A 24,397-nucleotide genomic window follows, 5' to 3' on the forward strand; every position below is an offset into this window, starting at 1 on the left:
GGCCCTTGAGATATCTATAATAAATAAATAAATACATGCACATGTACAGAACTACTAAAGACACCATCATGCTATGAGGGCTGCCATTGCTTTGTCCTTCCATTCATTGATACAAAGGCAGTAAGTGCTGCTTGTAAACACAGGTTTTGTTGATACCAAAAAATGTGCCGAAATCAGCTCTAAAGCAAATAAAATATAGCCAACAATGAAAGAAAAAATGGGGTGCAAAAATGGGGTGTGGAATAGTTAAGAGCAGCCATATGCATAGATTTGCCCATGTTAGCCACATGGTGAGCATCCACTCTAAATACCAGTTTCAATGCAGAACACTCTGTCACAAACTTTTGCACATTTATCAATGTAAAATACAATTTTTATTTTTAGTGCAACAGATATTATCATGCATAGTTTTATCAACAGAAGACATGATATCCTTGTTTCCACCATAATCTTGCAACACATTTAGATCAGTTGTTGGTCCCTTTAGTCCTGAAGACTAGGGCTATACATTGAAGAGATCATTTATAAGTAGCCCTTGAAACTCACAATGGCAGTGCTAAAACTAATTAAAAGAGCCAAAGACATTGCCCACAGAGTGGCAGTACTCACAAAACTTCCACCAAACAGTCAAGACATTAGTGAATGGTGTCTAGACAGCATGATTAATTTGTGAAAAATGTTTTGCTAATTTGAAGACGTCAAGCTTGCACAAATTATTAGCTCAGTTTGTGTAAAAAAAAAACTTTGTAAGTGATGTGGGCAAACAAAGTGTACAAACTTGCATTTGTGCACCCATTTTTTATAATGCCTGTGTCCGTCAAATATGTGGTTTGGCTTAAGTCACATTCTCGTTTACCAAAATCAGACGCAAAATTTGTGGCCCTGAACATCAAATTTGCTTTCTGCTGTGCTTGGTACTTCCATACTTTACTCACAGATAAGCTAAACTATTTACAAAAGGTACAAATGCGGTTGGTCCTCCTTTTGGGGCCATGTAGAACATATAACTTAAAACGGCTGAATTTCGGACACTGTCAGCAAAAGTTCTGTACACATCAAACTTGCTTGCTACTACACTGCTCTCTCATGCACAGACAGTTTGAGTGACTTGCCATCAGAGTTTGCGTGCTGACAAAAATGCTTCCTGCAGCTTATGGAACTTAAACATTTCGATTAAAACAGAACCAACTGATACTGCTGACTGTTCAAATCATCAGTTTTCCAAGTTATTATGTACACTACAGATCTCTCACCTGTTTCCGCAGTTCACCAACAGTTTCGCAAAATTTATGGCACCTCGCAAGAGCTGGAGATCCTCACTCCGCCCAAACATGGGTCATAAAACACACCAAGTGCACGCAAGATTCATGGCTTCAATTGGGGCCACCCAGTTACTGGCGCAGCACTACTGACAGCCCACACATCAAATGGCCAGTTGGAAAAGCTTATTTCATTGCAGGCAATAAACAACACCCACCATGCATGATCAATTTCCAACAACTGAACGAGTGTGTTTCAAAGCATGACACACTTTAGCACTGCTTTTGATCTCGATGTCCATTCTCTGCACCCAGAGATGTTTTCAACTGCGAAGTGAAAAAGAGTCATCTGACTGCAGAAAGCACATCTTGGAACATAACAAGCACAATATGAAGTCCGTACTTTGCAGTAGCCACGGGAATGGCACAACAATTGTGGGTGCTCCGCTGCCTGCATAGAGTAAAATCACTAAGGTATGAAATAGACACACAAGCAGACCATCTTCTTTGAATGAACAGCGCCCCATGACAGTGCAAAATGAGCAAGCCGATATATTTGTGCAAAGAGCAGCGTGATGCTTGTACATACTAGCTAATGTACATCTGTCCCGTGCTATCAACTCAAGCTACCCATGACCTTAGGCAAAGCGATGTCACATGCATCTCTATCTGCAGTATGAATCTGCTCGTCGTGAGCAAGCGATTTTTATTCACACTTTTTTATGGCTATATACATATATGTACATGTGTGTGTCCGTTTTGCATTATGTGTAACAGTGGAAATTCGCAGGGTGTATAGAGCTACATAAATTTATATGAAAGAGAAAAACACAAAAGATGCAAACTAGGCCCATCAACAAAAATACAAAGTATGTGTACAGTATATGCAACCATGCAAACCAAGTGTGTTCCCAAGCAATGCTAGCACGCTAAAATACACGTTGTACAAGCTGTGAAGCCTCACTAGCCTGCTTGTAAAAAAAAGCATATTTGTATCCCCGTCCTTTCAAATTTACGTGGCTCTGTATCACATGTGAGTAGTATGCATGCCATCTTTCATCAGCTAGACGCACCACTGACGCCTCCTTTGAGAAGCCAGCAGGCAGAGGCTGAACTTTTCTCGCATAGAGTAAGTGAATACAAACACACACCCTGTGTTTCGGGAAATGAACAGTAAGCGTAATACACAGACCAGGGTGATAATGTCGCGTCCATCCGTTTGCATGCAACCAGAACATGATGTATCCTCATAATCATTACAGCTGTGTAGTTAGATGGTTGTCATACACCACTATAAGTGCATAGTGTATCTTTGTGGGTAGCCAGACAGCTCGATTTGTTCTGTGCTGGTACAGATTGCAGATGATTCATTTAGTTTATGTGTTGACATGAACCACAGATGAATACTGATACAGTTTGGTGTTGTGTAGTGTCCCAAGCAAGATCAAGAATAAAACCCATGTGACGTGTAAGATCATTTCTGTGACACCTTTATTTCCAATAGCTTGCAAAATACAAAAAAAAAGAAGCAAGATTCTAATTTCATGTTTCACTCAAAAAAATGACTTGTGAAAAACATTCTGGCACTTTTAGATAAAAAGCATGAAAGATGACACATTTTAATTTTGTACAAACACCTACGACACGTTTTTTTTCTGAAAAAGAAAAAACTAATATCTCACCCACATCCAATGCCCCTATAATATAAATAGCAGTTGTGACTAAGTAACACTGTGCGCATGCATGCTCAGTTGAGCTCAGCGCTCTGAAATGCTTCACACGCAAAAAGCCCACGTCACCCAACGTGCCATATCATAACTTCATAGAAATGCCTTTTCTAGTTTATACATGCATAGCATTAGCAAACAGCAAAGAGATTTCCAGGGCATCTACACCACTGTACAGATAAAGCTATTGCACAAGAACTTAAGCTTCACACAAAGACAAAAAAAAAAGCTGCTCGGACTGAATGTACACGGATGCACGCATTGTACTTGTCAATATATTATTTTGCAACTATAGCAAGAAACAATGTGACATATGCAGTCATATTGTTTTCAAAGGCACACTGTTTTTCTACTGCGTCAATAAAGAATGGCTGCACCTAGAAATGTTCTCTAAGCAAACAAACACAAAATGAAAGCGAGAGCGCGCACGCTGTCATTTGCACCTTAACTCTTTGAACAAGGGCAGTGCCAAGCACATATACTTACTAAAAGAACGATGTAGCACGTATCTCCTGACTACCTTGGTCAAACAATGAATGCAGTCATGTGGGAGCTACCAAAGTAAATGTTTAATTTTGCTCACTTGCTACAAGCAATGAGAAACTGCACTCAGTGCCAATTTTCTTCCTTTCTCAAATCTCGCTCTCAAAACTCCTCATTGTATGAAAAACACATCAGAGCAGTTTGGGAGTCACTAGAATTAGAGCACGGAGAATGGATGAAAATTCCCATTAACTTCAACATAAATGCTCGAAATACAAACACCTTTCTTTAGGCACCCCACTGGACAATATCTCCAACTCAAGTCAGCGCAAGGTACATTTTCTTTCCTTTTTAATCATGGAATTTTAAATTTCACTTAATTCTCAGGCTATCAGGCACAAAATAGGTTTAGGGTAATTTTGATTTCCTATGGCTCTTTCTAATGGTAGCACATTGGTGCTTATGCAGCATCTTATCTCCATCGAAACCTGCTCACAGCAGGCAGGCGTGTCCCTACTGTCAAGTTTGATTTTATCAAAATTGGAATGCCTTCAATGCCTAAGCTAGAGCAATGGTTAATGTTAAGATACACGGTAGAGAAAGACGTCCCTTGCGGTGCTGCTCCTTCCCACTCTCTTTGACTCGTTTTTGTAGACGCAAAAATGTCACGAGAACTGCGGTGTACACTTTACACACACACAACCAACACATCCTACACAGTTATGCACACACAATCACAAAGCACTCATCACTGCAAACTTTCAATATATTTTCAAAAGTAACGCTATTAAGACGGTGCAAGAAACAAGACCCCTTGCTGATAACAGGTATATCTTCACACCCAGGCAAACATAAATAGTGCATGCGATCCTCGAACACACAGGCCATTCACAGCTCAAAGACCAGAGGCAATGTAATGTGGGACCATTCCCTTGTAGCCTGTCCTCGTGGCCGAAATGACTCCACGAAACTGCTGCTTCCATCACAAAAAGCATAAATATAGTCAATAACAGCTGATGCAATCCATGCCGTCAACATAACTAGTCCATTTGCTGAATAAAAAAAGAGGGTATATGGGGGAGGGGGCTCCCGTTTTTGCATGGCTGTTAAAGTTACCTGGCAACACGTCATTCCTTCTGCTTTTGAGGCCACCTGTTAACTACCAAAAATAACACCCTAGAAGCTTCTTGAAACCTCCCACCTGCCGTCATGCTTCTCACCTGACAAGGGAGATAACAAAGCTCTGACCTACCATTTCTGAGCCGTAAACTGGACGTGCACATACAATTCAAAGAGTGGCTGCCCCCATGCCACAGAACAATGACAGAGGCAGTGGTAAAAGCTCACTTTGGCTGCACCCAGCAGGAAGACACAAAAGTGTGCACTTTTGCAGGCTCTGCTTTATGTGCACTGCTCTTTTCTACAAAGAGGTCAGAGTGCCTGCTGCTGCAGCTGTTGCTGATGTGCCGTATGCATCCTGCTGGCAGCAGGCACAGATTGCCAGTGCAAGGAAGTTATGAAGAGCCGAGATTTTCAAATCTCATTGCTGCTCCAAAATTTTTTAAGCTCTAATCAGAGTGGCCAGGTCTCGCGGCCCATCGCTGTGCAGCTCTGGTTCATCATCCTCGTCTTCGGAGAAATCATGACAGAAGGCCGAGGCACCTCTGCCAAGGCGCACCGCCTTGGCAGGAGGGGAGTCAGGGCCCTCCTGAACATAGGACGGAGAAGGGCTTCGTGGCGGGCTGCTCCCAGGGGACAGGGCATTCTTGAGCCTGTCCTTGCCCTCATTCCACAGGTGGTTCTGAAGCACGGGCACAAAGAAAAAAAGAAAGCATAGGGAAGGCCATGCAGTGGTGGTTAGTCATGGAATCTGGTAGGCAGAGGGAAAACTGGTAGTTGTTTCAAGAGTAAACACCAGCAAAAAGTTAAGGATCTTGGCTCTGATGCTTTGCGAAGGTGTCAATGGCCAGGACAATTCCCATGCCTATCATAAAAATCAATACAGTAAACAATACCTGATATTTTTTTACAACAGCAAACACAGCCTCAAATTCTCATGCTTTTATAGTTCACAGAAGCTGCCCTTACCAAAACTGAACCCCCAAAAGTTCTTCCGCCAACATTAAAATCAAATTAAATTGCTGGGCTTGAGAGGCTAAGCCTACCAGAGACAGTAAAAAACCTCACTTTTTACGCTAGAGTGCACAAGCTGTGACAGCTAACAGGAAAAACCAAAAACAGCAGAAATATGCAATGGTCATTACTCTACCACACATGCCAAACCTCTCAAAGCACCAGAGCTGCATGAAAACTTTGCCTATACTCCATCTCAATAGTTTTCTGCAGTATTGTGGAAGATACAGATGCCTTCAGCCAAAAGCAGCAGAAAGAACACTGTAAAGTGTTCATCCAAACGTTGTCATCCAGTTTGTGGCATCGATAGGTGAACTGGCAGAACTTAGTGGTCGAGCCCAGATAAGACAAAGCCAAATGGTAGGGCACCACTAATTTGTCACAAACATAATATGCTAATGAATTCCTAGCAAAGCAAGCAGCTGCCATTATAAAGAGCATGGCCATATTCGTTGGTATTATCAGATTTGGGTCCGCACTACTCGGACCGATACCTATGTTGTTTCCAATAGTACTTGCAGAAACTTGCGTGTGCATGTTCTGTCAACTATAACCTAATATACAATGGCATGCAATATCAGTAAGCCTCGTAGTTTATGAAAGCATTAGAGAACTGCTAAGATGAAGTTGAGGCAAATATAGACAAAGTATAGACATAGTCATACATTACTGTTGAAGGATGCTAAAAGATTTCAAAGAGCTTTAAAAAGCATGCATCTGAATGCTTAAATGTCAACAAGAATTGTCGAGCTCAGGCACAATGTAAGAGGTAGATATGCTGCAAGTTCACAAATTCCACAGTTTAAAATGAATAAATTAGTTATGACAGAATTAGACACAGCAAACTGGGTTGTAAACATCAAAGAAAACTGTTGGATAATACAGGGAAATTAAATGTATATAAGAACTCAAACTACTTAGAAACCTGTTTTCCAAGAAGTAATGTAAAAACACAAAATGACAAGCATGCAAATAGTAGAACATCGTCTAACCACTATTTCTGAATAGAATTACATGGCAAAAAAGACATTCAAGTACAAAGCAACGTTTCTAGTTCATGGCCTTTTCCAAATTTTCTTTATGACACAAGTGCTCCTTAATAATTAACACGAAGTAACAGGACTTACTCTGCACTGTGCCGATGAGCTCTCGTAAATATCAAGACGAGCTCCAACTAAGCAGACGAATATGTTTACTGATGACAAAGTACAATACAATGAATAAGCCTCTGAAAAGACTCGCACGAGTTTTTCATCTGACCACTGCTGCTTTGACAAAGCAAGGCAAAGAAAGACTGCAATGGGAGCACTTGGAAATCTGCTTGCGTAAGTTGAGACTCAAAGTTTTTTTTACGCGATTTATCATTGTTCTGTTGGTATTAAAAGAGAGAAATATATACTGGCACCTCATTATATCTCTGACCGCGTGAACCACAGTATCAGAGTACGGGAGATTGCCTCAAAAACTGATGTATTTCGATTGTCTTTTTTTCCCAAAACAATACGTGATTGGAACAAATCGCCTTCAGACACTGCTTGTATTATGTCCGATGATGTTTTCTTTTCTATGTTATAATGAACTTTTAAGTTTTGTGGTGCTGTGTGATTTTGACTTGTTTTCATTGCTCACCCTGCTTATGTCACGTTTTCTTTTATGTACACCCCCCTCACTGTAATGACGCTTGTTACTATGGGTAAATAAATAAATAAATAAAGACGCCAATTAAACACTAACTCCTAGCAAAAAAACACGAGAGGCTCGCTCAAAGTAGCGATCAATCCCTTCACTATTGCTGCATTGAAATGGCTTGTCCCAAAACATGAGCAGTACACAACTGTGCAACTGACACTGATGTGACAATTACTTCAAAATTGCGATTTGCATTGAAAGCTGGAAAATGCTAAACAGAGGCAGCTATGCTACAAAAGTTGAATAATGCCTCAACGTACAGAAGGTAAAATCAAGCCTTTTGGTAATACAGTCGATCCCGGATATATCAAACTCGAAAAGGATCGCGAAACAGTTTGATACATATCGACAACTCCGTATAAAAAACATAAAACAGATAAGTTTATCTGTAACCGAGAAGCAGCGTGAATATGGTGCAACCACTAGCGGCATACTTCCTGCAGGGACGCAGTACCCATCAGCATACTGGCAAGCACACCACTCAGTGGGTGTCGCAACAACTAGCTCACTTTGCATCACAGCTGCAGCAGATGATGCTTTGGGAGAAGCTACCACGCATCACAAGGGGTCTGTTTTTATTTTATTTATTTGATACTTGCATCGCCCGTAGGGCATTACACCAGGGGGCTACAAACGTTAACTGTCACTTTACACATTATTTCAATGCATGGTAAAAAGCATTGTTCATCGAAATATACACAGTGCTTGATGGCAAACTGTTCCATTCTCGCACAGTTCTAACAAAAAAAGAGTAACGCAAGACGTCACCCCTACAAGAAAATTCCCTGACCTTCAAATCATGGTCCAGTCGCTTCGATATATAATTTGGTGCCTGGATATACTTTTCGCAGTTGATGCCCATTTTAGAGTAATAAATGTTATAGAAAAATTTTAATCTAGCATTTCTTTTATGATCCTTTAGCTCTTGCCATTGAAGTTCATGTTTACTTTCTGTCATGCTAAGTTTCCAGTTGTAATTCCCAAGAACAAATCTGACTGCCCTGTTCTGGATTTTTTCTAATTTGACTATAAGCTCAGCTGTGTGAGGATCCCAACAAACACATGCATACTCAAGTATTGGTCGAACATAACTGAAGTAGAGCTGGGTTTTTAAGTTACTCGGAAGATGACTGAAATTCCTCCTCAAGAAACCCAAAACTGATGCCGCCCTATTTCCAATATAGTTAACGTGCCTGTTCCACCGTAAATCAGATGTAAAAAAGACTGTTACCAGTACACTATAAATGCAATAACATCTCAATTAAAAGTTACGGTACAGTTGATTTTGCGTCGCCTTCAGCAGTGAAGCAGACCAAGCGAAAGCCACCACAAGCTTTTAGTCAGCAAGGCTGGCTTCACTGCATCACAACCGGAACACCCAACACTGGCTTCCCCACACGACAGCCGTATTGCGTGAAAAATAAGCGCACCACACCGAAGGCCACCCTCAAGCACACCCCGCATTCACTTCGTCAAGCGGTTTTGCAGCGCTGACGCCACTAGCAGGCGCAGCCAAACAGGCTTTGTATGTGAAGAGTGATCACGGCAGTGCTATTAGGAGAAGCCCCATTTGCAGGTGCACGGTGCACAGTTCGAAATGTTGAGTGTCAAACAAGAGTGTTTATCGAACGGCAAAACAACACTGCTATACTTTTGCAGAGGATTTTCAAGGGGACATTAGGACAGTTTGATATATGCAATAATTCTATATATCCGGGTTCGATATATCTGGGATCGACCACACAACAAAATCTACCATGCTTTGAATTTAAGACTTCAAAGCAAAGCCTGTCAGGTCCTTAAAAAATGAATCTTTAATTATAAAAAATATTAGCTACTGAAGTTGTCAAGAAAAGTTCCCATTATCACTAAGAGAGAAAACATTTTCTTTTTAATAATGTAATGAAGTTCTCATCCCAAGCCAACCACTCAAAGTCTGTAGTACTCATTACTGAAACTTTGAGAAGCAACCAAATAAAAACATTCTGCACGGTGTAAAATTCATTCCTGCAGTTTATTTATTTAGCCAGCATCAAAATAAAACATTATTACGAGTCAGAAGTAAATAAATATGTATAGAATAAATAAATTCCATGACTAGCCTACTCTCAAATGCCAAATTAAATATATACTATAGACAGAGAGCCGAAGTGTCCTAAGTATTGAAACCTGCGCTTTTCCAACTCCCATGTAAAATATATAGGATGGGTGAAGGAGTACATTCAGCATCAGTAACAAATCGCGGAGGAACGTATACAAGGTGATCCAAAAGTTACAGAAAATAAGAATGCAAAAATTCAAAAAGTACAGACAGCAGCAGAAAACATGACAATTACTTTTACTAGCAAAAAAACTTTCTCAACACAACAGTTACATTGCTACCGAAACGTGGCGCTTCAGTTGTGTCAGCAGGACTAAAAGTTCATGAGAGTAAAGAGAAGTGTGAAAAAAAAATAAAACTGCCATTTTAATTCATTAGGCAATGAGGGTTATCACTTGCCTTCCCCGCATCACCCCGATCGTGGCGCTCCAAGAACATGCGCAGCTGAATACTCTAGATGAGCTGGTGCAGCAACGACGCGATGCTCGCCGGCTTAAGTCTAACCTTACACACACAACGTGTGCACTCAGGGCATATGCTTCATTGCACACCATTCTGCAGCCGCCCCCGCCAGTTCTCCCTCCCTGGCGTTTTGTACAGCTAAGCGACAACAAACACACTGATCTATGTCGGCCATCACCTATCCACTCGGCATCGTAATTTCTCGACCGAATTACAGAACAAGATGCCAATCTGCCACACGGCTCCATCGTTATGTACGTTGACGCAAGCATTCAGGCCTGCGAAACTACAACGGCAGTCTACTGTCCTTGCAAACCTGCGCTGAACAAAACGTCCAGGTTTCGCCTCTCGGAACCTCCTTCCTCCTTCTGTGCAGAGATGCTTGCAATTCAAGAAGCACTTTGCTCTGTGGTCACCGTTCCCATGCTACCTACGGCCCACATTGTCATTCGCAAGGACGCCCTTCATGTCATGCGCCTACTACGTTGCGTCAGTCGCACCAAAGAAATCTGTCAAGACATCCATCGTCTAGCGGCACGCATCCTGCAGCAAATCATTGAGTGGGTCCCACAGGATATGCTGACCTCTCAAAGCCAGGCAGATTCAGCGACCCGCCTCACGACCCCAGGCTCATCATTGCCTTGACTCCTTCATTTGGACAACGTCACCCTCCTTTCATCAAGAAAGAAACTCCTCCAGTGCCGCACACGTGCTCTCACATCCCTCCGTGTGCGGTAACCCTCCCTCGGAGTCTTACCCGTGCAGAGGAGGTCGCGCTTAGGAGGATCCGGGTCGGGGTTGCCCTCACACCTGCTATCACTCAGAAGTGACCTCAGTACAGAGATTTATTTCCTCGGCCTGGGTGTCTGATATGTAAACACGAGGACATTGAAGCTGACATTCATCACTTACTGTGGGACTGCCCAGCTCTCAAGCCTACAAGGATCCGGCACCTGAAGGTAGCAGGTCTTTCACCAAGCAACCCTGCTTCATATATTGCCTGGATGCAGGGACTGTACCATCGTTCTCTACTGGACTTCATCAAATCAGCTAACCTTTTCCCATTAATTTAATCACAACTACATCCTTCATCACACCTTCACCCATCACTGATGCCCTGAGGCAATAAATCTCGCTTAAAAAAAAATGTGGTGCTAATAACATCTATCATGCTACAGCGCCACCTTTCAATACCTTTCAATAACAAATGTAAATATGCTGGCAGCAAAAACTATTTAAAAAAAAACGTTTGTCCGTGCTTCTCTGTGAAAACAGCACCATGCTACTTCTATACTCAAGTTATTCAATTTTTAATTTTTCTGTGACTTATGAATCACCACAGAGCTGAACCGCACATTACCCACAGACTAGAATATTTCTAAGCCCTCTGTAGATGCAAGCAGACACCACCTTGCCCACACAAGGTTACTGATTCAATAACTAATTTCAAATTTTATTCATAAAGACCGAATGCTTGCTAGCTTAATCTGGATGAGATGCTCTGCAAAGGAGAAGTCCTGATAACAAAGCAGTCTCAAGGACTAGGTAAACCTGTTTTGTGAGCCTGATTACTGTCAGATTAACAGGTGACCTAAAGTAGTACGTCAATTTCAGAGCCGCAAGATTCATTTGCACAAGACAAGTGTGCGTTCATCACACAATACATCAGCACAAAATATTGGAATAACAGTACTAGTTAATAAAACATAAAAACAAAATACAAAGAAATGATCATTGAAACCTAAAACCAAGGCACTAGAGAAAGATCAAAGCAACACATCAGCATAAAAACCTTCCAAAATGCATGCAAAAGCAGCTGAACATCATAAGATAAAGCTGAGCTCCATCTGTACCAGTGCCAAAGGCAGAGTGGCATGCTCCTTGATGGGTGCCAATAAAGCTATTTCATTATCATCATCATGCTAAATGTAGTGAGGTTCAGAGCAGTAATAATGATACAAGGACGTGGAAAAGAAAATACGGGAACTGCAAGTTAAGTCACTGCACTCAGACACTACAGTCAGACTAGCAATGATTTATTGCTCAAACACGAGGTTAGACGAATTACTGTTTGCACAGTTAGAGAAAAAACAAAACCGTGCATGTTAATTTGCTTTGTAGGCTACACATACAACCGGAAGCAATTTCTTGTGCGAAGCATGTCTTCAAGATAATTATTAAGACCATAACAGAGAGCTAAGGATGCACTACTGCAGGCTTTATTTTCACATACAACGCAAGAAAGAGTACTTGAGCATAGCTCGATCACGGTAAGACGGTGGACGGCTGTGCCTTTTCATGACCACTGCTCTGCTCATCCTTGCCACCTAACTGCAATGAATTTGAAGAAACAAAAGGGGGGCACACTTTCGAGGAGGTCACATTTTAGATTTTGAGCCGCAGAATGCAAACGCAAAATTCTTGTCCAAAGTCAAAGAAGCACATGAGGGCACGTCTCATTCCTTCAATTCTGCCATAGCTAATTCGCAACTAGACTGCAGTGAAAAAGAATATGTCAATAGCATAACCCATAAATAGAACAGTGACAGTAAGTAGCTTCTAGCCAAACGTGAGAAAAGAAAAAGCCCTGAATATTGCACTCGAAGGAATGTAAAGAAATGCAGGAATGCAACGATGAAGGGAACGGATCACAGTGACAAGGCATGTTCTGGCAAATCATGTTCAGCGTCGAGAATGTTCCGCTAACACGCGCTCCAAACACACCACACGAAATATTTGTGGAGTTATTCCATACAGTGCATTGCACTCTTGAGTATTGTCTATCAAGCAATGAAATAAGTACGGTAAAAAATCAGGTACAGTACAAAAATCCTAGGCTAAACTGCACTCCAAGCTGTTTCTCAATTCTTCTCTTTCATTTCAGTGGGCACTGATGATGAAGTTTGTGCTCCTTGAGTTTCACCGTCAGACTCCGTGTCTGGTACAGGAGTAATCTGTGTCCCCGATGGTTGACAGTTCCACTCAACCAGCGCTTGCGGTTCCTGTTTTTCTACCGCATCAATAGATCCAGCATGGCCAGGCCCTTCTTGAACCACTGAGCTACCGTCAGTTTCCAGTTCTGTGGGATTTGAGTAAGATATGTAGAAGTCTGTAACGCCCTGTCGTGGAGCAGCACACCCCTGTTCAGCACCAGTGAGGTTGGAGGTGCTAAGCAGCTGAACGCCAACTGTTGTGCTGTCTTCAGCAGGAAAAGCCTGCATCCCAGAAGATTCAGTGTGTTCGTGATTCAAGCCGTTTGGGACCTGCTTGGTCACCACCACTTCCGATTTACCACCATCAGTTACTACAGGCACGGGGTTACTGTATGAAACGTAAAAATCTGTTGTGTTCTGCTGCAGCCCATGCAATGCTTGCTCTGTGCTGCTGACACCTGTTTGCTCAGCGTTCACATTATGGCCAGGAAGCATGAGGCCATCTGCACCTTCCTCCTTTACAACCACTTTCATGGGGCTTGAACAAGGAGTACCCACAGAGGCAGCTTTGTGGATGGGCACAGCAGAAGAGGCCCCTTGAGAGTCACTCACAGGAGGAACAGTGCTGGCACCAACCTCTTCATCCGAAATGCTGTGCGAGGGAGCCTTGACATTAAACTCAGGTGAGGTCTTGGACATACTGCCCAGTAAAGTAGTGTCCTGTAATGAATGCGAAGTCAGCTCCTGATGAGTGCGTTTCTGACAAGCAACAGCATCAGCGCTTTCTTCCGATCTTGCAGTAGTGTCCTCTGGTATTTGGTCGCTCACCAGTTTAGCTGGACGAGGCAGGATGTGCAGCTTAGATGCATGTACGCTTTCCGAGGATCTGCTCCCCACTTTAGTGGCCCCATCTGGGGTTTTGTGTTTACAGAAGATGTCCATGTCGCTCTTGGCCCTAGATGTGCCAGTTGGACTCGTGCGGTCGGTGTGCTGGTTGCTGCTGCTCATGATCAACTCCAGCTCAGCAAGCACTGGTGGCGGTGTGGTGGAACGGGGAGGCGTTCCGCAGTAATTGGGCGAGCTTGGTCTGTAAGGCGAAGCATCCCGAGACAATGGCCGCCTGGTTCTCATCTTGGCAGGTGGCCGAAACAAATTGGAAATTTCCATATAATGCAGAGAGGCACCCGGAGGGAAACCTTCGGCATCCGGGTCCAACAAGGGAATGTCGCTGGGGTCTGTGTCCTACGAGGGCAAAAACAGAGACAGCGCCCTCTCAGCGAGTTGACCGGCCCCCCACAGTTCGCTGCTCCTCCTCTCCAGCTGCTGCTGTGCGTTGTCAGTGAAAACACGAGCGCAGCAATGCTGCTTCCTCTCAGAACGATTTCGAGTCAATCCAAATGTAATGCGTACAACTTCAAATGAATTCCAGCAGGTGCAAGTACTAAAGGAAGTTTCTTCTTGGGATAAAGGCCAAGAAAAAAAAACTAAAAAAGACAAAGAGGTCCACGTTAGTCACCACAAACGGTGGCCGAACAGCAACCAAACCAAAGAACTCAACAAAAAGAGATGGACACAAGGCCATGCCCACAGAACAACTGTCAGTGAGCTCACCAAGTATTTCAAGAGGATGTCCAAAAATCAAGTTATTCAAATAAGCAAATTAAACATATCATAAGATTACAACAGCTACTTGCAACTTGGTGGGCCATTAAAACAGGCTGTTTCAAACTGCAGCAACCAAGCAATGTGATACGCAGGTTCTAGCAAACAGTGGTGTCTTCTTTTCTTTTCTTTCTGAGGTACCATGAGCACCGCCATGCTTTCCAGTGCCGTAAAACCATCTCATATTTGTTTCTGTGATCAAGTGAGTTCATACTACACATACAAAAATTTATATCCTGTGCCTTATATCCTCGACTCAAAGCAGCCCCATCTGTGATAAACTGATGAAGGGCTGACGTGCCACTAGAAATTATATACTAGTTAACAGTCACTTGCAAAGAAGGTAAACTAAGGCTAAATCCAGAGTGTACTAAAGCCTCAAGAGCAATGAAATGTTTTAAGTTGGCATCTAATGCCAAGCATTCAACAGCAGCAGACATTACCTAGTCCCTAACAAATATATGTGCCATCTCGAATAATCTGTGGTGCTGTAAAATCCAGAAGCACCGACTAGGCCAATCGGCTTAACTTGTAAAGTGAAAAGTAATGCCGTATCCGAACAACAGACAGTGAAAGCTCCATGCATAATGTAATATGTGTATATTGAGGCATACAACAACTAGCACCTTTAGATGCTGAAATCAAGCAACTGCAATTATTCTTCTTTCTGTGGCTATAGTATTTAAAGGCTTTTGTATAGTAATGTAGCCAAGTGCTGAAAACCTGTGCTGAAAACTCATTGCAGAGAATTTTTTCTCTTTTTTTTTTCCCCAAATTCGTCCTTGCCAGTAAGCTGCTCAATCCTTGTACGTTCCTGGCAACTACTACGTGCTTTTCCAAGGCAGGCTAAAATTGCCGACTCAATAATGACATCGCACATGTAGCCTCTTCAGGCTGATAATGCACGGCTCAAGTCAATTTCAATACCAAAAATGCAGTCTCACTTTATCTGATTGCAGGACCAGAAACGACTGTTGCACAGCATTAGAGAAGGCACTTTGTGCGCCACTGGGCAGCATGTTTATGCTCATCAACAACACAATCAGACAGTACTCCTAAATGTGCAAGCCATTTGCACTACGCCACCGACAGTCTCAAAATGCAATGAATGTCATAAATGACAGAAGGATCTCATTCAATGTGGCCGAGTTTCCCAAGTTTTAATGCTGCTCTCACAAAGGATGCAAGACCATCATATGATACAAAGGAAAGGGTTTGACACAAACTTACCAGTCTTCCTTCCCGACCAAACAGCTCAAGGAAGTTGAAGATGAATTCCCTTGACTTCTCCTCCCACTTTTGGATCAGTTCATGCCTCTTTCCTTCGAAGTTCTCCACTAGCTGCTTGCTCTTGTCTTTCAACTCGTCCATCTTGTTTTGTAACAGGAACTTTTTTTCCTGGAAGTAAAAAAAAAGGAAAAAGAAGCTATGCATAGGGAAGGCAACACCTAGTAAAATACTTAACACAAAGGGGAACAAATGTGGCATTGCTCTAGAAGGTTCAGACTGGATGCAGTGTACCACTACAAAACCCTTTATTGCTCCACAAAGTGTGAACTGTGAAGTTTTTTATATTAACCAAACATGAATATTCTGCAAAGCTGGCCTTGAAAATTAGGTTTAACACCAAACATTTCCTGTTCCTTCAAATAGGAGAAGCGGGAGCAAGTGAAAGGGCGAACAATTCTTGCCATCATATTAAAACTAAAACAAAGAATGTGCATGGATGTGTACATTTGGACTGGATGTACATCCAGAAAACTCAGCTGATTATGCAAAAATGTAGTGCACTCACAACAACAAAAATGACAATTTAAAAATGGAACTGGGTGCAAGTTCAAAAACACCACAGAACACTGGTGATGAAAACACCAAGAGCTCCACCAAGAGAAAAAAAAAAGATTCAGGTGTAGTAACCATATTATGTTCAAATATTTTGTAATAAATAGATATCTGATTTACTTATAAAATGTCAAATACCTGGCAAAAACATTACTGTAACAATTCCCACACACACTTCCAGTGGCTAAACATGCAACTGCAAGCAATGACTACATTCATGAGATGTTCAGTATGACGTAACAGAGATCTGAGTTCTCGTGCAGCAAGCGGGGAGTGAAAATCAACGTTCAGGTAGGTCAATGATGTAGCAAATGCACTGTTGCCCTCAGAAACTGGCTGAAGTGAAGTCACAAAAACAGCAGCTGTAGAACAAATTTGCACGCATGCACGCACGCGTACACACAAATACCCTGCAGGATTGCATAATTTGGCACAAATGACCAAGCTAGGGAAGAGAATGCGCAGTAAACGTTTCATTCAAATGCGTAAACCATAACAAAAATCGCCACAGTTGCCCATTTAGAAAGATCCTAAACCACTTCAAGATGGTCAAGTGATCGTTTCTTTGGCTTTCCTCATCTTCTAGGCATTTCCAGCATGCACACACCATGTGCAACTCATGCAACCCTCAGCCAATCTTATGCTACTGTTACCCAGTTATTTTTTTGTTTATCTTTACACAATGCTGTCTGACCATGATCCTCTTATCCTTCTGGTGACAGAGGATTTTGCCCTGGGAGCAGAAAATCTGGCCACTATCATTTCTGTTAACATTTGTGCAGCACTATGTGTAAGTTTGCTTTGCATTTGAAGAACTGCAGTTCTTGGGGGAAAAAGGGTCTCAGAAAAAAAAATTTTTATTAATGAAGTCACATTTATCAAATCTTCAAGGAACATGTATTTTTGCATGCTGATTCCAAGTATGTCATTGAATTTTATGTAAAGCACGTCCTTGCGCACTTATGCAATATGATGTGCAAATTTTTGCCGAGAGCTTCCAAGAAATTTTGCTGCAGGGAATTTGCTAGAATGCATGCCACTGGTTATTTCGACAACAAGTTAAGCGATAAGGGTAAAGTTATCCTGCCTATCAGAGAAAATGAGTTACAGGGTTTTGAAGTTGTCACTTCATCAATGGGAAGAAAAATTACGTAAGTAAGCTTTTAGAAGGTGTGGTAATAAAAGATGCACAGGATGGCGAGAGATGGACAAAAGTATAAGCCTGTGCCAACAAACATCTTCAGCAGCCCTTTAACAAATGATAAGTTGGTTTACTACATTATACTTGCACTACACACCAAAAATTGATATGCATTAATATAATAAAAAAAATAGGAAGAGAAAGCCCTTCACAAATTAGGATAGCCTACGAAGGCCCCAGAATATCAGTAGCTTATCAGAAGAAATGGTTTGATATCGCTTTTCAGACTCCAAAAAAATTTAACACTGACAAAAAAGTAATAATAAAACAATGTCAGCAACAGAAAGGTCCAGCGCTTTTAACAAGCATAAGAAGGGAATATCATTTGTCACAGTGCCTGTAAAGTGTTTGAAGCTGGTCCTAAATAAAGTCAGGAGAGGGGCTTTAAGAAAGTAACACCCTCACACCCGACCTGCGCCCTGAGCTGTGACCAGGAAATATGCACACAAGTGGCAGAGTATTTTGTCCCAATATTTTCCACAGGCCAAGCACAACAGGCAGCACTGCACTTGTAACAGGCTTGCTTTATCTGGAAAGCAGAACCCCCCCCCCCCTTCCCCTTCCACCCATACTATACAGAATGAGAGAGGAAGTTAGTGCACATGGAACGCACATGATTGCACCCTCCATTCACTTGCACTGAGTTGAACAGAATGCACCGAAAACAAGATATGTAGTTCCTACAAAAACAGCCGACACCATCAAAGGCGCCATCACAATGCCTCCGAACAAAGCAGGATCACATGGCTGGAGGTGATAGTGAAACAAAAGCTGTTGCAGCCTGCTGCCCTTTCCTGCCACACCTGGCACAATCCCTCAATGTCGCAGCTGCAGGTGACAATTTAAAGACTCCATAGTAAACATTAACAGCTGACGCCTGGTCATTACAGGTGTGCGAATATTCAAAATTTTCTAATATCGAATCGAACATCCTCCTATTCAATTTGCTGGACAAATCAAATAGTGCATACTAAAAAATATTCAAAATGGTTTATAGCTGCTCTAACGTCCCAAAGTGACTCGGGCTATGAGGGATGCTGTAATGAAGTGCTACGGAAATTTCGACCACCTGGGGTTCTTTAATGTGCACTAACATCGCACAGTACACGCACCTCTAGAATTTCGCCTCCATCGAAATTCGGCCACCAAAATAAACAGAATGCGATTTCAAGTGTTTTGTTTGAATCAGGCAAGTTTGAATGAGGCAAGGCGTAAACTCCACGAGTTGCAGTGCTGCCACCAGCTCATCGCTCTTTTTTTTATCATAAATATTATTTTTGTATGAATATTCTTACAAGCAGGTAGTAATCTAAAAATATTTGATTTGTTTTCGATTAGGTTCTTTCATTATTCGATTCATATTCGAATCAGTTTATAGCTAAACTATTCGTGTCTGATTCGATACCAGGAGCAAAACTATTCGTAATCGATGCAATTTCGAAAAAATGCTATTCGCACATGCCTACTGAACATAAAAAGAAACTACCAAGAAACTACCATGCAACAAATGTTTCCTGGCACTAGGTATGTTCTGAACACACCTGAACAGAGTTGCAATACAGCAGGGGTGCTTTTCTAGTTGCTTGGCCTGCTAACTTAAAAGCACTGCTGTCCACGAGTGACCGAAGTCATAAAACAGTCAATCAATGGACTTGGGTGACGACTTGCTCGCTTTGTGCTTTTCTTGTGATCACAGAAACACAGCAACTCATGACTGGGCCACGAACTATGTGCACCATTATATACTACACCTTAGACTTAGTTACCGCTCTAATATGAAGAAATGCTGCGAGCATCATACATCATAAAAAAACTAACATTGTGAGTACATCTGCTTCAAGCACCAAGACAGCAAGCAAATGGAAGACGTTTAGCAATAACGACAACTAAACCCCAAGTAAAGCAAGGTAGCAGTATTTAATCTATTATAGTTTTTTTATCTATTATACTGGATGTTTCAGATTATTCAACACAAATTTTTCTCTTAAAATTCCTGAAAGATACACTGGTGTGCTTTATGCAGGTGGATTTAAGGCAAAGCAGGCATTATTTTTGTGGTTGAGGGCTATTCAATATGAATGAGTAACTAAGATTAATTAATCTCAACTTTTTAATTTCCGGTTTGAGTGACAAATTATACAACTGCTGAATTGAAGGTCACAACCTTGGCCAAGGCAGCAGCAAGGACACTGCTAGCAGAACTGGCCTAACGAGAGAGGAAGAAATCTGTCACCTGAAGCGTGCTCACGTCCAATCTATTCAAGATACCATATCTGCACCTGCAATGACCTCAGCTGCCCAAGGCAGCTTTCCAGAGCAAAATAAATGCATAGCAAAACTCTCCAATCAACAATAAATGTCGCAAGACAGCTTTCTCGTAGCAAAGTGGGTCAAGAGACTTTCGAGAAGCCCTCCGAAACAATAAAAGGTGAAGAGCAGAGAGCTTATGGGAAGTGTCAAATGACTTGATGGTGTGATGGTGGTGTTATGGTGGTGTGTTTCACATATTGAGAGCAATAGCTTCATACCTATGTCACATCAATAATAGTGCAGCCTTAGCAAACTTAAATGCAAGGTCTAAGATGCAAAGAAAAAACAAAATAGGTGTAAGGTGCATTGGGAATATCGGAACAAAATTTCCCAGACGTTTTGTCCACTGCCAAAAAAAGAGCACCACAACCTACATGGCTGAAGATGTGCGCTGCCTTCACTGATCGAGAGTGACCGATGGGCAATCTGTAATCTGTGCTTCGCTCAGCTAATAATAATGCAAACCCTTGCAAAGCGTCCCTAATACAGTAATTGCTAGAAACATAGTTAAGGTGAGCAAGGAATGCAGCCAATCTAGACCACAGTAAAAATCCCGCATGCAAAAAAAAACAATGTGTCCAAGCAAAGAATAACACAAATCAAGCGAGTTTTCAGTCAGCAGCAAAACAACTCATCCACTTGCACTTCGTTCTGAGAGCAACTAAAATCTCATCACAAATATTGTACAACTGGTAACGACAAAAACTCGCTGCAAACTTTACGGCGACCAAAAGCTACCATTGTGCTGGTATGTTTAAATGCCAAGAGTAAGGCCCATATTCTAATGCCAATCCGAGCTTGGGGCCACAACGGTGGCTCAGTGTAGCGCTCAGCTGCTGACCCGAAAGACGTGGGTTCAATCCCAGCCACGGCGGTCAAATTTCGATAGAGGCGAAATTCTAGAGGCCCGTGTACTGTGTGATGTCAGTGCAAGTTTAAAAACCCCAGACGTTCAAAATTTCCGGAGTCGTCCACTACGGTGTCCCTCATAGCCTGAGTCGCTTCGGGATGTTAAAACCCCCGTAAACCATAAAATCCCCACTAGGATTCATTCTTGGAAGCACTCGCCAAGTGCTGAAGCAGAAAAAGCAGGTCTAGCGTTAGGTTACCCTGAATGAAGTTTAACATCAATGCAAAGCATTGCTGGACTAGCTTCAGGACAGTCACATGTTGCCAAGGAAATGCATTTTGTTAGGTAGTAACTCTATGGCCTCCAGCACCCCTCCAGTATAGCCTCCAGCACTGTGGGCATAGCCACAGAAACTAAGGGCCTCTAAGGCATGCTAGTTCTGGAAAAATAGCCCTGTTCACAGCGACAGTTTTAGAAGGGAGACGCAAATCTTGAGATTGCCAAAAAAATCGCGAAAAAGTCGATTTTTGGAATAACAATTTTTAGGACTAAATATACTTCAAACTATATCTCTGCAAAATATACAGGCTCAAAACGATCTCAAAGTACAAAAAAATTGCTTACTTAGGAAGTCCCGTTTCTGAAAAACAAAGTGCTAGATTCTAAAATCACGTTGCAGTTCATGCAATTGCAATTCTGAATCTGCTCTTCCATCACCATCGTTTTGCTACTGCTTGAAAGCTCTCGTTTCGCGCCCTTTCCTTTGATACCTCTCAAGCTTGCATCATATCAGTGCAGCCAGAGCTACAGGAATTTTCTCGCGACTTGATTTCCTGCAACCTTGTAGATAAGTGCACACAGACTTCTGGCCTCTATCTCTGTTCATGTTTTTCAAATACGGTCTCTGCCTTAAGGGCGTTTTCGCTGGTTTGTCTTGGACAATTGAAATGAGCCAGGTATCAATTTATTTGGAAAGAGTAGAGCTGTATGCTATATTTGCTGGCTTTTACATGATGATAAAATTTTATTACCAGCTTTCCTAAATTACCGGCCAACCTGTTTTGTATGTTCTATTCATAGATTTTTTACCAAAGTATATTTATTCACTGAGGCAAGTGTAAAAATTGCACCATGCATAAAGCGCATCTTGTATGATTCAGTTCTATATATTTCAAATAATTGATAAACATTTTTTGCATATGGGCCTGTAACAAGGAGCCCAATTAAGATCTCAAACCTGCTTATAACTCCAATTCTAATTGTGTTATTGAAACTCGAATTGCATACTTGGATTCTGCATTAAAGAAAATGGTGATTTCAGTAAGAATCTCAACACAAATAAAAAACAGTTTTAAGACCCACACTGCTACTTAGAGGGAGAGTGAACAAAAAATCGCCGCCGAGATTTCTGGCCCATGTGGTAGCTGTGGCAATGCAAGTGACCAAAACAACATTCTTTTGAAACAGTAAGAAGCAGAAAGTAATTATTTTAATGAATATATCTCGAACCACTGCACCTAGCGGCTATCTGTGACAGCAATATGGGATGTGACGTCAACCTTACCTGTCGCAAGCTATCGCCAGCATGGACCGCACGAAAGTGAAAGCGTCTGATGTGCTTTTGCTTCGTTGTGAGGTTTACTTTCAGCCATGCGCCACCGCTGACTCGCAACATCGGCGCACACCACGTGGCTGGCAATCGCGGCGTTGGCGATGCACAAGCAGCAAGTACTTGGTACTCGAGGGCGTGGTCAGGGCTCCGTTCATATCATCCACAGTGGGGTGAGGGGGCTGTTCCTAACATAATTGCTACCCCTTGCACACAATGCACCCTGGCCAAGACATTTTACGAATTTGTATCAACCATGATCATATCATCTACATTCTACTGTGCGTCGGCAGCTGTAAGGGCGCAATATCAGCACTTGCACATATTATGGCAAAGCAAGAACAGCAGCAGACCAGGTCTTACATTCAAGAAGGAGACGTTCATGTCCCTCGCTGAGTATCCCCTGGCTAGGTTTCGCCTGACATACACGTCGTAGTCCTTGACAATCCTTGCAACTAGATCTGACGTGGAGATTCCATCGGTCCTCTGTGTGGCAAGAAACATGCCTTTATCTTTGATGAACTTGTACACATCCTCCTCGTTGCCACTGCAGTATGGGATTTCATCGTGTGCCACAAAGTCAATCTGAAAGAGGAGCAAAACACATCCAACAGGATATACGTGATGGAAAAATCATGTGTGTAGAGCAGAAATTCTATGTGCAAGCAAGCGTTTTTACCTCTTAAAGAAATATCATTCACATACACAAAGAAAAAAAATACCTTTAAGATTGAGCACTCTGCCACAATATTTCAAACAGTACAAACAAGCTCACTACTTCTTTCTCTTTATAGCAAGTTGCACTGCCTGGATTAATTTTTTTCTTAACAATGTTCTTCTTGTTCTACCTTTCTGCTGGCTTGACATGTCCATAAAAAATGCCATGCCATGATTACTGCAAATTTTTGCATCAACAATGCAAGCAGAACTACATAAAAGTGCACAGAGCTGCAAGTACACCTTCCTTATCACCTCACACAGCTTCAAAGCTACAGAAGGTAGCTCGGTACAGATGGCTTGTACTGAGGTCACAGTGGCAGCCATGGTGGCAAACCAGGCTCATGGAAGAAGCTTGTGCACTTCTATAATTTTATAGTAATTTGCATGGCGCCATCCACCCTGGCTTGTGCCATGGAAGCTATGTGACGTCCACCATCACAACACTGGTGACGTCAGATTCAAGCAACGTAGAGGTGCTCTGTGGCTTAATTTTACTGGAGCATATTACAATGAATGAAATTTCGTCACTTGTCATAACCCATAGGAAGTGTTCAATACATACAAAAAAAAAACCACAAAACTGAAAAAAAAGGGAATGTGCAGATAGTGACTTCGGTAATTCAAAACTGTACGACATTTCAGACTCAATTACATGCAAGCGATCATCACTGCCATAGCAAGGTGACTCTCCACCATTGTGCAAACTGCTATCTTGGATTCAAACAGATTCAGATGGATTTGCTAGGACAGGCATGACATTTTCTACACCTCATTGCTGCCACTTAAAAAATAGCATGCTCATCTATTTCAATGCGCCTACAAGAAGTGCACGAGTTTTGACCATGCAATCGCGACAGAGATTTTTGCCACACTACGTACTGCCACTGCCACCGCTACCATTTACCACATGCCACCAGCGTGCAAGCGCTGACTGGTTCCAGCATAGCAGGAGTGCAACGTAGCTGGCCAGCACCTGGTGCCATGTGGTGCCCTTAAGGCAATCTACGCATGCTCACTGCTCAGTGGCAGCTTGTGGTATGCAATTTGCTAAAGGTCTCTAATAACGAGACAATGACAGCATCCGCCATGGCTAAGGCAGTGCCTCTGCATTGTTCCTTCTCTTGGTCTGCCCGGCTGTCACTGCCCTGGGAGACCGTACGTTCTCATTACACGCGGTAGTCGGGACCACACAAAGCACAGAATGGGCACGAGGGGGAGGCACTGAAATGTGCTAGCACAGGACTGGTTCGTGGCATGGTTCACAGCCTGACCAGCAGGCTCACAGACCGCTGGCTGATGGCCCCATTATTAGCTTTCAAAGGCCACATTTCGAGATACCTGAATTTCATCATAAAAACCTTTTTGCAACAGGCAGCAACAAATACATGGTATCTATAGGGGTTCACTGTGCAATAT

At 42.3% G+C, this 24,397-nt stretch overlaps 1 protein-coding gene across 11 annotated transcripts in view; it reads right to left on the minus strand.

The window, feature by feature from the left end:
* Positions 1-3,872: 3,872 nt before the first annotated feature.
* LOC144125504 (choline-phosphate cytidylyltransferase A-like) overlaps positions 3,873-24,397 on the minus strand; it is a 30,323-nt gene continuing 9,798 nt past the window's right edge. For 5 of the 11 annotated variants that reach the window (XM_077658951.1, XM_077658952.1, XM_077658950.1 and 2 more), the window contains 3 exons: positions 22,625-22,846; positions 15,680-15,847; positions 12,052-14,029 (listed from right to left, as the gene is read on the minus strand). In XM_077658951.1, the coding sequence (XP_077515077.1) occupies positions 12,716-14,029; positions 15,680-15,847; positions 22,625-22,846 (1,704 nt within the window). In that variant the 3' untranslated portion in view covers positions 12,052-12,715. Of the gene's footprint in view, positions 5,271-12,051; positions 14,030-15,679; positions 15,848-22,624; positions 22,847-24,397 lie in introns of those variants that run through there. The other 6 variants (XM_077658958.1, XM_077658959.1, XM_077658956.1 and 3 more) reach the window with 2 other exon arrangements.

Source organism: Amblyomma americanum, chromosome 3 (assembly GCF_052857255.1).
Source record: "Amblyomma americanum isolate KBUSLIRL-KWMA chromosome 3, ASM5285725v1, whole genome shotgun sequence".
In the NCBI taxonomy this organism is placed as follows: domain Eukaryota; kingdom Metazoa; phylum Arthropoda; class Arachnida; order Ixodida; family Ixodidae; genus Amblyomma; species Amblyomma americanum.